General features: G+C 33.5%; 1 protein-coding gene across 3 annotated transcripts in view; it reads left to right on the top strand.

Moving 5' to 3' along the window:
• LOC145663850 (uncharacterized) overlaps positions 1 to 12986 on the top strand; it is a 226098-nt gene extending 213112 nt beyond the window's left edge. For 2 of the 3 annotated variants that reach the window (XM_081729974.1, XM_081729972.1), the window contains 5 exons: positions 1726 to 1890; positions 2332 to 2713; positions 6849 to 6970; positions 9772 to 9998; positions 12182 to 12986. In XM_081729974.1, the coding sequence (XP_081586100.1) occupies positions 1726 to 1890; positions 2332 to 2713; positions 6849 to 6970; positions 9772 to 9998; positions 12182 to 12661 (1376 nt within the window). In that variant the 3' untranslated portion in view covers positions 12662 to 12986. The remainder of the gene's footprint in view (positions 1 to 1725; positions 1891 to 2331; positions 2714 to 6848; positions 6971 to 9771; positions 9999 to 12181) is intronic. The other variant, XM_081729973.1, reaches the window with a different exon arrangement.
• The last annotated feature ends 1745 nt before the right edge of the window (positions 12987 to 14731 follow it).

Here is a 14731-nt window from a genome sequence, read left to right on the forward strand (position 1 = left end):
TGTAAGAGTCTTCTTTGCGTTGCAGATAATAACTGCATATGTTGAAAGAATATTTGGGGTGGTAATTCTGTTGTAGTACAAAGTTGCTGCAAATCCAAATCCACGTTCCTGATGGAATTCTATGTCTCACTTAAACGTTGTAAAAACACTTTATTATTATTATTATTATTATTCCATTAATTCGAACCAAATTATCAATTTGGTAGTCTGTAAAGCATCCTCAAATAGTGACGGTGCCTTTTCTGTGCCTTGCTAGATATTACACAGTCAGGACGAATGAAAGCGCTTTTCGGGACGACGATGCACAAACTTCTACCATTGGGAGGCTAATTAAATCCGTCGGTCCAGTCTCTATTTTAATTTGATTTTTTGGTCTAGGAGTATCTTTTTGTAATGTATCCTAGTTGAAGGAATGGTTTCTTTAACGCAATCCTACCCCAAGATCATAGATCTGAAGGCGCTGGACCATCGTCCTTTTTGATACTGATTAGAAATGGCTCTTCCGTAGCAGTTAGTCTATTTCATTTGTTGGTTTCTTCGGTGAACTTGTCCTTAAAAGAAGTTATGTTTGGACGATCAGTGCGTTTGCGTATAATATTTACAGCACTTTGTGACTGTCTTTCATACTTTCTATAACACGCTGATCCACAGATCACTGAGCGATTTTTCTCAGAGAAAGACTCTCTTTTCTAAAAATAATCATTGAACACGTGCTTCGACTCTTAGTTAATTTCTCTTCCACATTTTATAGCATTTGCATGTTCTTGCATCCAATTTTGTCCATATTACGACATGATTGAATAGCGCATATAAAACTATTCGTTGCAGTAAAGAGACAACTACTGACAAGGGTTCATACACACACCACTAGGTGTCGTTGAAATGTTGCATCATCAAACAAAGCGTGACGTTAATTGTCTGTTCATTAGTTATCTGTTTATTGCTAAGCAGCTTTCCTCAAGAAATTTGTCTCGATTTCAACAAGATCATGAATTTTCGTATCGTATTTTGAATAACGCTCTTTATTTTTAAAAATGAGTGTAATAAACATTACTTTATTATATAGACACAGTATCTTTTATTCGGAAAATTCTGAGGAATCAATAGTTTCCTGAGACTTTTAGCAATGACTGTGTATAATTTTTAGCAAGATTCCAAATGAGACACAGAATGTTCATAAATCCAACATTCTGAGACAATTCACGAGCTACTCGAAGTAAGAAGTACTTCATTCATACCTATAAAGGTTTTAGTAGCCTAATCTGTTAGAGAAGTCAGAAAGAATTAACGAAATCTGATCTCCTTTCTATGGACTGTACTACAAGAAGTTTAGTTTGGTTTAATTGTAAATATTAAATTGAACGTATTTCATATTAATATATTATTCCAATTAGAACTAACCAACACACACAATAAATGAATAAATAAAATTGAAAATAAAAAAGCAAAAGTTGGTTATTGACGAAGAATAATTCTCGTTTAGATTGAGGGCGGGTGGTAAAATAAAATTGAATAGTACACGGTAGTTACTAGAATTAAGTTTGGGAATTGTTTTGTATTTAATAATAGTTGTAAATGTGTTTATGTTTACGAAATCGTTAGTATTTAACAACAATTACGCAATGTTTCTAAGCTATAGAATTCTTCTGTACTTAGTAACAATTATATATGTATAATGTGAACAATAGTTTCAGTTTCCTAAGCTTTATATTAAATGCTTTCCAGCAGATATCTGCCAGCTACCACCTGAAGCAGGACTGTGTAAGGCCCTGATGCCACGTTGGCACTACAACCCAGCAACCCACAGCTGTGAAATGTTTGTCTATGGTGGTTGTGGTGGAAATGGAAATAACTTCAGAACAAAAGAACAGTGCGAGGCCAGGTGTCCAGGTTGGTTATTATTATTATTATTATTATTATTATTATTATTATTATTATTATTATTATTATTATTATTATTATTATTATTATTATTATACTCCTTTTAAATTATACTAATACCAAGTTAGAATTACTAGGTATTGTTAATTCGTGATTAATGTCTACTTGAATACTCAAATTATTTTTCATCATTATAACTGATTCATTATGTTCAAATTATTACCCAAGGATGGTTGTCCGCGTTCATCCAATAATAAAATAAAAAATAGTTTCCAATGACCATCTGTTCAATTAGTCATGGTCGTTAGTATTTCTTCTGTTATAGTTCAGAGAATCTATAATGATTTAAATAATGGACTTATATGATTCCTTGCATTAGCAACGATAAAAGTAATTGTTCTTAATATATAAATTGAAGTTCTTACTTAAAGAATTGTTATTTAATTTCAGATGTAGTGATATGTCCGAAATTCCCACTGGCTGATGTTGATATGTGCAGCCGCGCAGAAGCTTGTGGCGATATGACTTGTTTTGGAGATGAAGAAGTCATGTGTAACGTTGATCCGTGCACATGCACAGCCACTTACACCTATAAGAATGGTTCCATCGCCAATTGTTCTTCAGCTGTATCAAGCGAAGAGGATGCTTCGGATGAATTCGCAGATCGTTCTGATGACCTGGAGCTGGATGTTTCATCTCCGTCCGAGGAAGTAGTGTTCGAGGTGCTTCCAACAAAACAGTCCAAATTCACGAAATCACGATGCGAGAGGTTGAAGGAGAAAACAGACACCAAATATTCCACCTACATAGTTGAATGTGATAGTCAAGGAAGGTGAGTTCTCTAGCTTTAGTGCATGATGTTTCCTAAAGGATGCTTTGTCTGAAACAAAACAAAACAAAAAAAAGTTCGTTACTGAATTCTCTATGTCTGTGTGTGTGTGTGTGTATCTGTTATTTACGAATTTTTCAATTTTGAGCTCTCCGTTCGATAGAGCTTCAAAAACTATCTGGAATTTTTCGCGTCTCTTTTACCGTTCCCTAGATATTGACCAAAACAGTTCCGGGATTTAAGGAGCCATATCTCGGGAGCCGTAAGTCATAGAGAGATGATATTGGTGTTAAGAGGATGGTAAACATTTTGGTACCAAATAGTAACCGGTGGCCACTGGCCAACTGGCCACCGTTCCCCAGATATTGGCCAAAAGAGTTCAGATTTCGGGAGATTTAAGGAGCCATATCTCGGGAACCGCAAGTCATAGAGAGGTGATATTTTACGAATTTTTCAATTTTGATCCCTCCATTTTGACCACATATCGTAGAACGTTGTAGCAGAACTCTTAAACAAAACATGTGCACAATTTAGTACTCAAGGAAATTATAAATGGATAGATATATATTACAAGAATTGTTTAATGAGTATAATAATAAAGTACATAGAACAATTGGTATAAAGCCTGTAGAAGTTAATAAGAAAAATTAATTATTTTTAAGTTCTTTCTGGCAATGCTCGTGGAGCATTCTCAACTGGTTGTGTTCTGCTTTTTGTACTGAAGTATCGAATTTTCGGTGAATTTAGCTGCCACCATCCTTAGAGATTATAGATAAGAAAAAAAGTTTCATAAGTTTTCGGTTGTTTGAGAGACATGCTATTTATTATCTATTATTACATTATAACGTGTAATATAATGATATACTGTATATTCACATTTTGTTTCGTCTTAAACTGTCTTCTCTTGAATAGAAATTGTCAGATAATTTTAAAAATGAAATCACTAAGACAAAATCGTTTAGTTAGTTCAAGTGAATTCAATAAATTTCTGTTGGTGATTAAATTTATATATATATTCTATTCTATTAGAGAATATATTTATATCTATTCTCTAATAAATTGTGAAGAGAAGATGTAAAAATAGAAGAACATATACAATTGCGTTATGCTCATAAGATAAATTTATCACTGAGTACATAGCATGTCCTTTACAAACAACCAGAACTCAAAAAATCTTAACACTTTCCTAGATATAAACTCCGAGAATGATGGCAGCACGATTCATCGATTTTTTTAAAGACGAAAATAGCATGTCCAATATTTCATTTGCGTACAGGTTGATTCATGGTGAACATCACATATAATAACAATAATTTCTTAAAACTGTGTGCAGATTCATTTAGATTATGGGGGCCGCGGTGGCTCAGTGGTAGAGCGTTCACCTCTGGTGCTAGGGGTTCCGGGTTCGATCCCAGCCCCCGCCAAGTGAACTTTGTGGTGGACAAACACCGTATGCGTGGGTTTCCTCGGGGTTCTCCCGTTTCCTCCCACTTTCTTCATTCCACCATTTCATTCATTACTCATCATCACCGTCTCCTTTAGCCTAACCGGCATAACCGTGGGACGTAAAACTTAAAAGATTTCAGATTTTCATTTAGATGATGCACTTGGATAAATATTTTCTTAAGTATGAAATTCTGTAAGCGTCCGTAACTCGAGACTTACAAACTTTTAATAAAAATTATTTTTCGCATACACATTCTGGTAAGCGCTAATTTTCAACCTAATTTTCAACCTTCAACCTTAAAGGAACTGTAAGATTGATCTGTTTCATCAAATCATTCATTTAACATCATGAGGCTAAGACAGATATGCTCTCTTATTTAATTCAATTTTATTAGCTTCCCACGTAAGCATACGGGAACGTACAGTTTCACTCCAGGTGTATGTGTGTGATACTTTATTTCACAGTAACTACTGGCCGGGTGTTTGAACGAAATTTAGTGGGCAAAAAGTCCATCGACTGAGGGATATAGATCGCTATATTTGATAGCCGAACTCAACCAGGGACATATTTGGCTTGATAAAAATAGCTGTGTTCCATAGCTTTGCACACCTGGAACTTCTGAATTCGTTTTACCTTGGCTTGGTTATCTTTCTTCCTTTTCCTTGTCTACCGTCAGTCTTTTCTGTATAAAATACATTAACAGACAAATGTTATTTCTATTTTCTTTTACCTAGAGTTCGGAGTAGAGACGTAACATCATATTCTATTTTACTATTCTTTTTTTCTTTTCTTCATAGTTTCTCTTCTCTCCCTTTTCGTAAATTTCTTCTACGACGTGTGACTTTTACTTATCTCTATTGTACCATGATATATGAAGAATTGTATACTGGCACGTGGCTATTGTTCTACTCCCATTTGTCCTGTAATTTAAGATCGTGATAATCGAAAATGAATGCTTATTACTTTGCGAAATACTCATATCCATGACCGCTTGGATGTTAAGTGGTCTAAGTCTATGAAATGGAAAAATGTAATAATTCCATCATTCACTTCTATACATGGGTACCTATTTGTCTGCCAAGTGGTTTATTGAAACTTATTAAAGCATAAATTGCATAATTGTGGTTTGGTTGTCAGCATAGCAGAAATATACATTTTTCGTGACAATTTGACCAAATTGTTAGTCTTGTCTAAAATTATAATTTTGGAAAAGTGAAAATTTTGAGTTTTACGTCCTACGCTTAAGCCGGCTAGGCTAAAGGAGACGGTGATGATGAGAAATGATAGAAGTGTTGTAATGAAGAAAGTAGAAGGAAACGGGAGAGCCCCGAGAAAACTCGTGGACTCGGTGTTTGTCCACTTCAAGGTTCACTTGGCGCGAGCTAGAATCGAACCTAGGACCATATGCACCAGAGGTGAACGCTCTGCCACTGAACCACCGCGACCCCTACAATGTTGGAATTCAGCCACTTGCCATTCAAGTGGTTCATATATATATACTGTGATTAAATTCTAAATTAAATTTTAAAAAATAAATATGAAATAGTAGTAAACTAGAAATTTAGAAGTAAAATTGCGGAACTGTTATGAATATCTTGTTAAGTTAGAGCTTTCAGGACGATTTCACATCGTCCACTTCTAAAGTTTTTGGTTAAGTATTAAATAGGCGTTTCAGGGAGATAACGACAGTGAAGTGATAGCCACTAATTGCTTCTTCTTCAAATTCCAACTTCTTGTAGCGTCGTACGCAGTAGAGTGATTTAAATCCCTTTTTAAACTGTAGATCTCGTACTAGGTAGCTGCTAAAAGGATGTAAATAGAAATCAATCAATTTAAGTTCTAGACTTAATTTTAAGGGAACGCAGAGTTCAAACTGGAGCTCTAAGACCCAATATGCCAATATATGAACACCAAATTAATTTCAACTAACACATCAAACTAAAGATACATACGAATAGGGATCAGACAATGCATAATCATTTATAATTTGGATAAGTTATGAAGTTTCCGAAATGTTTTGTCTTCCTCAAACTAATCACGTATTACAAAGGTATTCTTGCGAGAATTTCACCAAATTTGTTTCCGTGACAGGGAAGAAACAAACAGACGTCGACTTCTAAAAGCTAACTCTCAAAGAAATGTTGACTTTCTTTTTTTTTCAACTGTATATTCTATGTGTCAATGAATTGTATTGAGAATCTAAAGAAATTCTCTTCGTGAATAATGGAAAAAAGAATTTTGATTCTCGATGTTTCTGTAAGATTGATTGTTTTCAATACTCTGTTATCGTTTGCAGATTAATATTAGAAACATTAATGCTTCTCTTACATGGTAAGAAATAAAGCTTACTTTTACTAATAATAATATTCTACCTTAGAGTGCCCCCCATTCCTTTGAGCAAAATATTATGTAAAAATAAACACTTACTGTATTAAATTACGTATACAAACACCTAAAATTGTATGAAGTAGGGAGCTTGAACTCTCCCCCCTTCCAATGACGAGCTTCTATGAATGCCACTGCCGTTTTGTACTGTTACTTATACGGAGCGATGTTTAAGTACTTTTTTGTTGAATATAATTGTTACATAAACTTGTGAACCATTTAAAGTTGTTTGGTAATAAATTCTTTTAAAAATTTGCGAATTATCCATAGTAACCATTTTTTTTTAAATTATTATTTTATTTTTAGATTTCTTCCGATGCAGTGCTACACAAGTCATTCGGACAAGGATCCTGAATGTTGGTGTGTCGACGAAGCCGGAAATCAGTTACCTTTCACTTCAACCTTCACCAAAGGATCGAAATCTTGTCGTAAGTTGATTTTGATATTATTCTTTTACATTATTATTATTATTATTATTAATGTAAAGGAATAATAATAATAATAATAATAATAATATAATGGAAATAGGACATCATATTGGTTATCATATCATATTATATACAGAGTTTGTTCGGGAAGTATTAGCACTGATTTTCCCCCGCCAAAACGTAAAGGAGGAGAATGTTACTGCGCTTGTTGGGTGGTGGTGGGGTCTTAGCTACCAATGCACCAGTCGCCAGTCGTCTCCAAACCTTCACGGAGTGTAGAACGAGTTTAACGTGAACCCCTTTCAAAGTGCCTTTCATCTCCACAATGAACTGTTTGTTAGAGCAGTGTTATGCGATGAAGCTTTGAGTCGAACTGGGTAAAACTGCGAGTGAGGTCCATTAAATGATCAAGTCTGTTTATGGGAGTGATGTCATGGATCGATCAAGACTTTTCGAATGGCACAAATTGTTTCAAGAGGGAAGAGAGCAAGTTGAAGATGAGCAACAGTCAGGACGCCCTTCAACGGAAAGAAAAGTGACGAAAACTTAGTGATTGAGTGTGCGGATATCAGAACAATTAAGCTTGCCAAAAACGAGTCGCCCGCGTCCGTCCAGTAATCGCTGGGTCATAGAAGCTTCTTCATGACAGTGCGCTGAATCACATCGTCTTTGTTGTCACGGACTTCCTAACCAAACATGGCATCACACAGTTTTGTTAGCCACCCTACAACCCAGATGTCGCTCCTGCAGATTTCTTCCTCTTCTCTCGACTGAAAAGGGCCATAAAAGAACGGCACAACGGCTCAATCCAGGCCATTCAGAAGGCCATAACATGGGAGCTGAAGAACGTTCTAGTTCTGCGTTCCAGGGAGAATTCAGTGATTGGCAGAGTCTCTGGAAACACTGTGTTGATGCAGAAGGGGCATATTTTGAAAACTATTAAGTCAATATATCAAAATTGTGAATATTTCTTTTAAATTCAGTCCTTCTGCTTCCAAACAAAGCCTGTATAAAATGTGCAACATGAATACAGGTATAGACGTTGGAGAAAAAAAAACTCACCTAATTGAATTCCTACAAGCAACAGAAGACTGTTCAATACGCTCTAGTAGTCAATGTAGACGATTAATAATAAATTTACGCAAACATGGAAGCGGCAACAATACGAAATAGACAAAAATTAATTTTTTATTATAATTTAGAAATAAACCAGCATGTTTCTATGTCAACATAATTCATATCTTATGACAAAGATTTGCTGGTTATAATTGAAGGATTTTTTCTCAGTTGTTATTGTAGAGGACGGTTAGTGTAAACATTATGGTAATAATTCACTTGTATCTAGAATTGTTATCGTGACTTATTTTATTTTGAAGCTTAAAATGTATTCACAACACTTCGCTATAACATTAGTTTTAGTGTGACTTTTCCCGAGGATATTTCTAAAAAAAAGTATTTAAAAGTATTTATTAATTTTCAAAGTGTTTATTTACTCATGTATGCCTTAAATTTCTTGTAACGACGTTAAAATTATGCAGTAGTGTCGACTTCAATGTACTGAAAATTTAAATTTTGGGTGAAACACACAATAATACTAAGTATTTAGCAACAAGCAAACAGAATCTTTTATGCAAATTTGTTAGAACAAGTCATTTAGACCTCCAAAACTTGCTGTTCCCTTTAAAAAGTTTTTTATTACATAAATAGGTAGGTAGGTTGAGGTTTAAGGGAGGCATCAACAGCAAAGCTATGTGTTATCTTCTTTCTTTTTAACATTCACTCGTATAATGATTACTAGAGATGGCAAAGAAACTAACGTGATAACCAAGATCGGGATTCGAACTTGGAGTACGTTCAGCTCCCGTGCATTGATAGCTTCGCTAATGTCAACTTGAACGCATACAAAGTTATCTGTACACAAATACTGTTTTCGTGCAAATTGGGATGCGATTCAAAGAAAATGAAGCCTTGTTCTAACCTCACCATAAATGACCGCAATAAACCCCCACTATATGTTATGGATTAAGCAATAATAGATAAAACATACTACGACGAACTATGCACATAACATTTTCAGAGGAAAAGTCCTGAAACAAATACACACATTGTCTACTATACTTGTATTATTCATATTCTTAGCTTTCTACATACTTACACAAAGGTAAAAAATGAATTAAAAATTAACTGACAGAAAATTTAACAATTATCACTCGCAGGTGCAGACGTTACGCTATCATTTTTCCTAATAAAGTATCGCTCTTAAGAATAATTAAGAAATATATTACAAAACAAATGAATTGTGAAATATTATATCATGATTACAAAATGATAAAATATGGAAGTGTATAAATAAAGAAAAAACATTACATAAGATTATTAAATAACAAGAAAAGATAATTATTATTAATAATATATAATAAAGACGAATGCAAATAAATATATCACAAGGAACAAGATAATATTATAATATGAAGATATGTAGAAATAATGAAAATATTAGATATAATAAGCAAAACATATTACATTTGTGATATTAAATAACGCCTCCTAAATAAACCAAAAGCTCCAGAAAGGGAATTGTACAGCATAGATTGGCCAATTTGACTTAAGATACAATTCAATGAATTTGGAAACTTTATTCAATATATATTGACCAATATTTGGAACATCTATATACATAGGTACAAACCATCAACAATAGCTAAATGTATCATGTTAGTAAGTAGGAAATTCTAAATTTCTCTAATTTTGAGCAAATAATTTAATAATTTTGCTTCATGATCATGTTTTTTTCTTTGTAGCTCACGTGGCAATTGATGCTGTTGAAGTGCAGCTTGGATTCATTGGTCATCTCGACAGTTACCTGACCTCAGCAGCTAAAGAGAAATTGAAAGAAGTGTTGTTTGAGCTGCAGGCAGAAGTGGCGAAAGATGATGTTAACATTGATGTTCAGCCAGATGTCACTTACATTCATTTCACATTACTTGGAGACAATAAAGTAGATGTGGCCTATTACTTGGAAGAAATGGTTAGTAAAATTCTGATTATTACTTTTATTAATACAAAGAGTTCAGCAAAAATTTCATATAGCCAATTCACCCGAGTATAAAATATCCATTGAAAACTAGCTATTTAAATTAATAGACACGATTAGATTTAATTCTTTTCTTATTAGAATGGGAAGTATGTATGTGTAATATTTTTTCATCAAAACTATTCCTACAATAAATTACTTTGAATGAATTGGCTAACCTTTATTCTTGTCAAGGTTTCATTGTAATGTTGAAACAATGATTTTATTATTATTATTATTTTCGTATCTCCTTAGGTGTTCAAAATGTCACTAAATTTCGAACACTACTAATTAGATACATTTATGGAATCCACATAAAATATAATACTTTTGCTGCTGTGGCTTTTGCTTTAAAAGAAATAATGAACTAAGTGAGATGTTAAAATATAAAATGCTACGTTGCGTTGTGTGCCCACCTCCAAGCAAAAATGGTACCGTAGATAATGGTTAATGGTAAAATGTAATTGGTTCGAACACCCAAGGAATGCTGTGCCATTCTCTCATTGCATCCTCAGTAAAACCTTTCTATAAACATGTTCTTGATTTGTGTAGACATTTCTTTTTTGTATACCATATGATTTATGTTTCAGACACAAATCAAATAATTCTCGAATAGAACAGAAAAAAAAAAAATATGTGGAAGAGAAAGTTAATTTATTATTTTGTAGTTGTTATTGGTTTAATGATAAGGAAGACTTAAATTCAAATATTAATGTTTATTTGTCAATTTTCTTAATATATCGAAAAGATATATTTACATGTATTTTCCTTGTGTTCGTCATAGTAGTGTTTTAAAAGTTAATTTGTTTAATGAGCAGACCCTTTGATATGAAAATTTAAAACGTTTAGTGTCTGCAATACGAAATAGGGTCGTAGGCCAGGGCTTTGGATGTAGTGAGTCAATGCCCTTTATAAGTTAAGGTCGACAGAGGACGCTTTTAGTGAGGGCTAACCCTTCTGTCTGCCACAGGCACATAATTAGAGAAACCTTAGCATTATTAAGTTTACTAAAACTAGAGAATAATTAAGGAATTAGAGAAGAGAATACCCAACAGTATTTCTCATGCAATTTTAAAGAAAGATATTTCATAGAATTATCGACATTTTCTAAATAAACTTTTAATAGAGGTAACTCATGTGTTATGATTTCATATGTAGATAAGATCCTGAGTTATAAACCTGTTTATTAAGTTAATTACCCTAGACATTATTTTGTTTTAAGATACGAGTCTGAATATAATTTATTATATTCTATTTTATATTTTATTGTTTGTCGAAAATTTTGTGATAGAGACACGAGTAGCTATAGCTCACAGTCTGACGGATTTCAGAGTTACAAAGAAAAATTCTTTTTTTTTTTTTTTTTTTTTTTTTTTTTTTTTTTTTTTGACAAACACTGCTTAATTTGTCGTAATCGAAATCGCCTTTTGCATGGGTAGCATGGATTCCAGAAATTCCCAGATCACAGGCTTCGAAGAATGAAATAACAGAAGACAAAATATTACAGAAAATAAATGGATTATTTAAAGAGAAAGGAATTATGTTCTTACTGACAGGTTTCATCGAATTATTAATTATCTTAAGTTGATTACTAACTCTGAATATACATTGTTCACAACGTAAATAATTGTATATAATATATAGATTTGATAGATATTATGGAATGACAAAAAATGAGGTCTTAAAATAACATAAAATGACTACCGCTTTATCGTGTTACTTGTGTGTTTTGTAAATAGTTTTGTAAACTTTGTTTTACAACAGTCACATGAATAGCAGTGTTCACATCTGCTGTTTGTATGTGTTGTTCTTAGTGCTAGAACAACAGATAACAGAACTGCTATTCATGTGACTGTTGTCAAGCAATTCAAAGGTTTACAAAACTATTTCTGTGACAGATTATAAAAAACATAGCATTTTATTCGTTACTTGGCGTTAAATTAACACATAAGTAACACGCTAAAGTGGTGGTCATTTTGTGTTAGTTTAACTTAATTTTTTGCTGTGTATAGATGTTATGGAAAATTTGTTTCTTGTTACAAATTCGTGTTTATTTAAATAGAAAAAGAAACTACATTTCACAAAACTTATAGTTTTACAATTTTGACAGTATAATTTTATTTTTAATCTTTTTTCAGGTGAAATCAAAACATCTAGCATTAAACATAGAAGATTCAAGACTTGTAGCTGATATAACCAAATCGAGATTCAGCCATTTGTCAGTCTACGATAACGTCCCAGATCTGGAGGAAAGTTCAACAATGCAGCATCGAGAGATTGTGTCAGAGGCCATTAATGTAGAAACACCATATCAAACAGCAATCATAGTTGTATCGGTGGTCTCTGTATTTGTGATATGTATTTTGACGGTGATTGTGATAATGTACAGGAAACGTGGTGCATCAGTGCTGGAAAAAGAAACTGCAATAACTCCTGGATTTATATCTCCTATCTATGATGCTGTTGAAACCAAACTCACAAAAGGAGATAAATCCCCTAAAAGTTTCCCACGTGTGGGGATTAGTACAGTGGAACATGAATATGAGACTGTAAGACCTACCCCACCAGTGAGGAACAACCCAGTCATACCCGAAGAAAAAGAAAAAGACGAACAATAAACACTATTTTTTAAAAAAAGAAACAAAAAAGACTTTTATGTGTGATTTTCATTGTGTATATAAAAGTTTAAATGCAAAAAAGACTAAATTGCTCAAAATTTAGCATCCTTTTCCGAGATCATGTTACCGATTCTTTGTTTTTTTATCCATACAGAATATGTGTGTGTTCTGTGTCCACCATAATTTCAAGTTTTCCTAATTTACATCAATAAATGACCATGTAAAAATACTACTAGAAACAATATTTGTAAATATGCATAAATAAAAGTACTGGTCGGGTATTTTGTACAATAATTTTAAAGAAAATAAATAATTTTTCTACAAATATTATATAATTTATTTCTCAATTGTTTTTTCAGTCCATAATATATTCCTCAGTAAACAGGATTCACACATGAGTAACTAAAGCATTGTTGTCAGATCACATTTTATCAGAATTCACACTGACCTTGAAAGTCAGCGAAATACATAAAAATATGATCAAACATCTGGGAAATATGCTGATTAGTTTTATTTATTTATTTACTTTAGCTGCCCACAAAAGATATGAAGAAGTAAACTCCTTCGTGGCTAAGCGGATAGCGTACGCGCTTTTGGCGTGAAAGACCTGGGTTCGATTCCCGGAGGGAGCTCATGTGGTTCGGATTCCACGTTAATCAGTAGGTCCCGTCTCATATAGCCTCGCTGCTGAAAGGAACGTTAAACTCAAAATCAACTCAACTCAAAAGATATGAAGAATAATACTTCAAATAACACTGGTATACAAAATAAATAAATAAATAAATGGAGTTTCTATTACAAGAACAAAACAAACTGTTTCTGGAAGATAATTTGGCCCTGAATCCAGATCAAATTGAAGAATTTCTCTATCTGCTTCAGTTTTCATTTGAGAGTGGTTTTTGTGCATACCTATGTCAGCTTACGTGTAGGGATGAGCAAAACTGAAACCGGTTTCTAGAAAAACCGAAATCCGAAAAACCAACATTTCGGTTTTCTACACAACTATTTCTGTGGAAACGGAATCGGTTTCCGGAGAACAACGAAACACTATACTGGTCAGAAATAGAACAAATTTTGGAAGAAACCGGAACCGTTGAAAAACGGAACTAGTTTTGGAGAAAACCGATAACCGGTTTCGGTGAAAAACCGAAGCGGTTTTTGGAGAAAACCGAAAGTGCCCATCACTACTTACGTATTATATGTATTTGCCATTAAGACATGATCTCGGTAACAATAGTTTCTTACAGGTATTAGTACAGAAAGGAATCAAAGGAATGAGCAATATAGAAGTAAATAAAAATTAACAAACTTAGTTAAATATGATTTCTACCCGATTTCCAGGGAAACTTTGCCTCAGAGAAGTCACATCGTAAGGCCCACCAATAGTCAGACAACATTGCTGCACTCGACTTCTTCGATAATGCTTTTCCATTTGGAAAATATCCTGGTAAAAGCGTTCACCATGTTCGTCACTAATGGCACCAAGGTTATCCGGAAAGAAGTCCCAATGGTCGTTCAGGAAATGTAGTTTAAGTGACATGTTACATCCTATACGATGATATGATTTCAATAGTTCATGTAAAAACATCGCCATAATTCTCTTCCTTATGGTTGCCTAAAAAGTTCTTGCGCACACTTACAAAAGGATAGCCATGTCATTTTCTCAACACCACTCAACAAGTCAAGAAAATTTTCATCATTCATTAATTCCCTAATTTGCGGTCCTACAAATATTCCTTCTTGTATTTTAGCATCAATGATCTTTGGGAACTTCTGTCGCAAATACGTGAATGCAAGTGATGTTTGGTCCATATATTTCACAAAGTTTTTTGATAAGTTATAATTTAATGTGAAGTGGAGGTAAATACACATTTTTAGGGTCAACAAGAGGAGTATTCGCCATATTTTTATGTCCAGACAGCAGTTCATTTTTCCCACAATAGTGATTTTTTTCTGTACCTGCTGTCCCACTCGCATAGAAAGCAGCAGCACTTTGTATACCCCGGTTGCATGCCAAACAGAATAGCAATTACCTTCAGATCTCCACAGATATTCCATTTGTATTTGTCA

This window comes from Thermobia domestica, chromosome 11 (assembly GCF_964235325.1).
Source record: "Thermobia domestica chromosome 11, izTheDome1.hap1.1, whole genome shotgun sequence".
Taxonomy (NCBI): Eukaryota; Metazoa; Arthropoda; class Insecta; order Zygentoma; family Lepismatidae; genus Thermobia; species Thermobia domestica.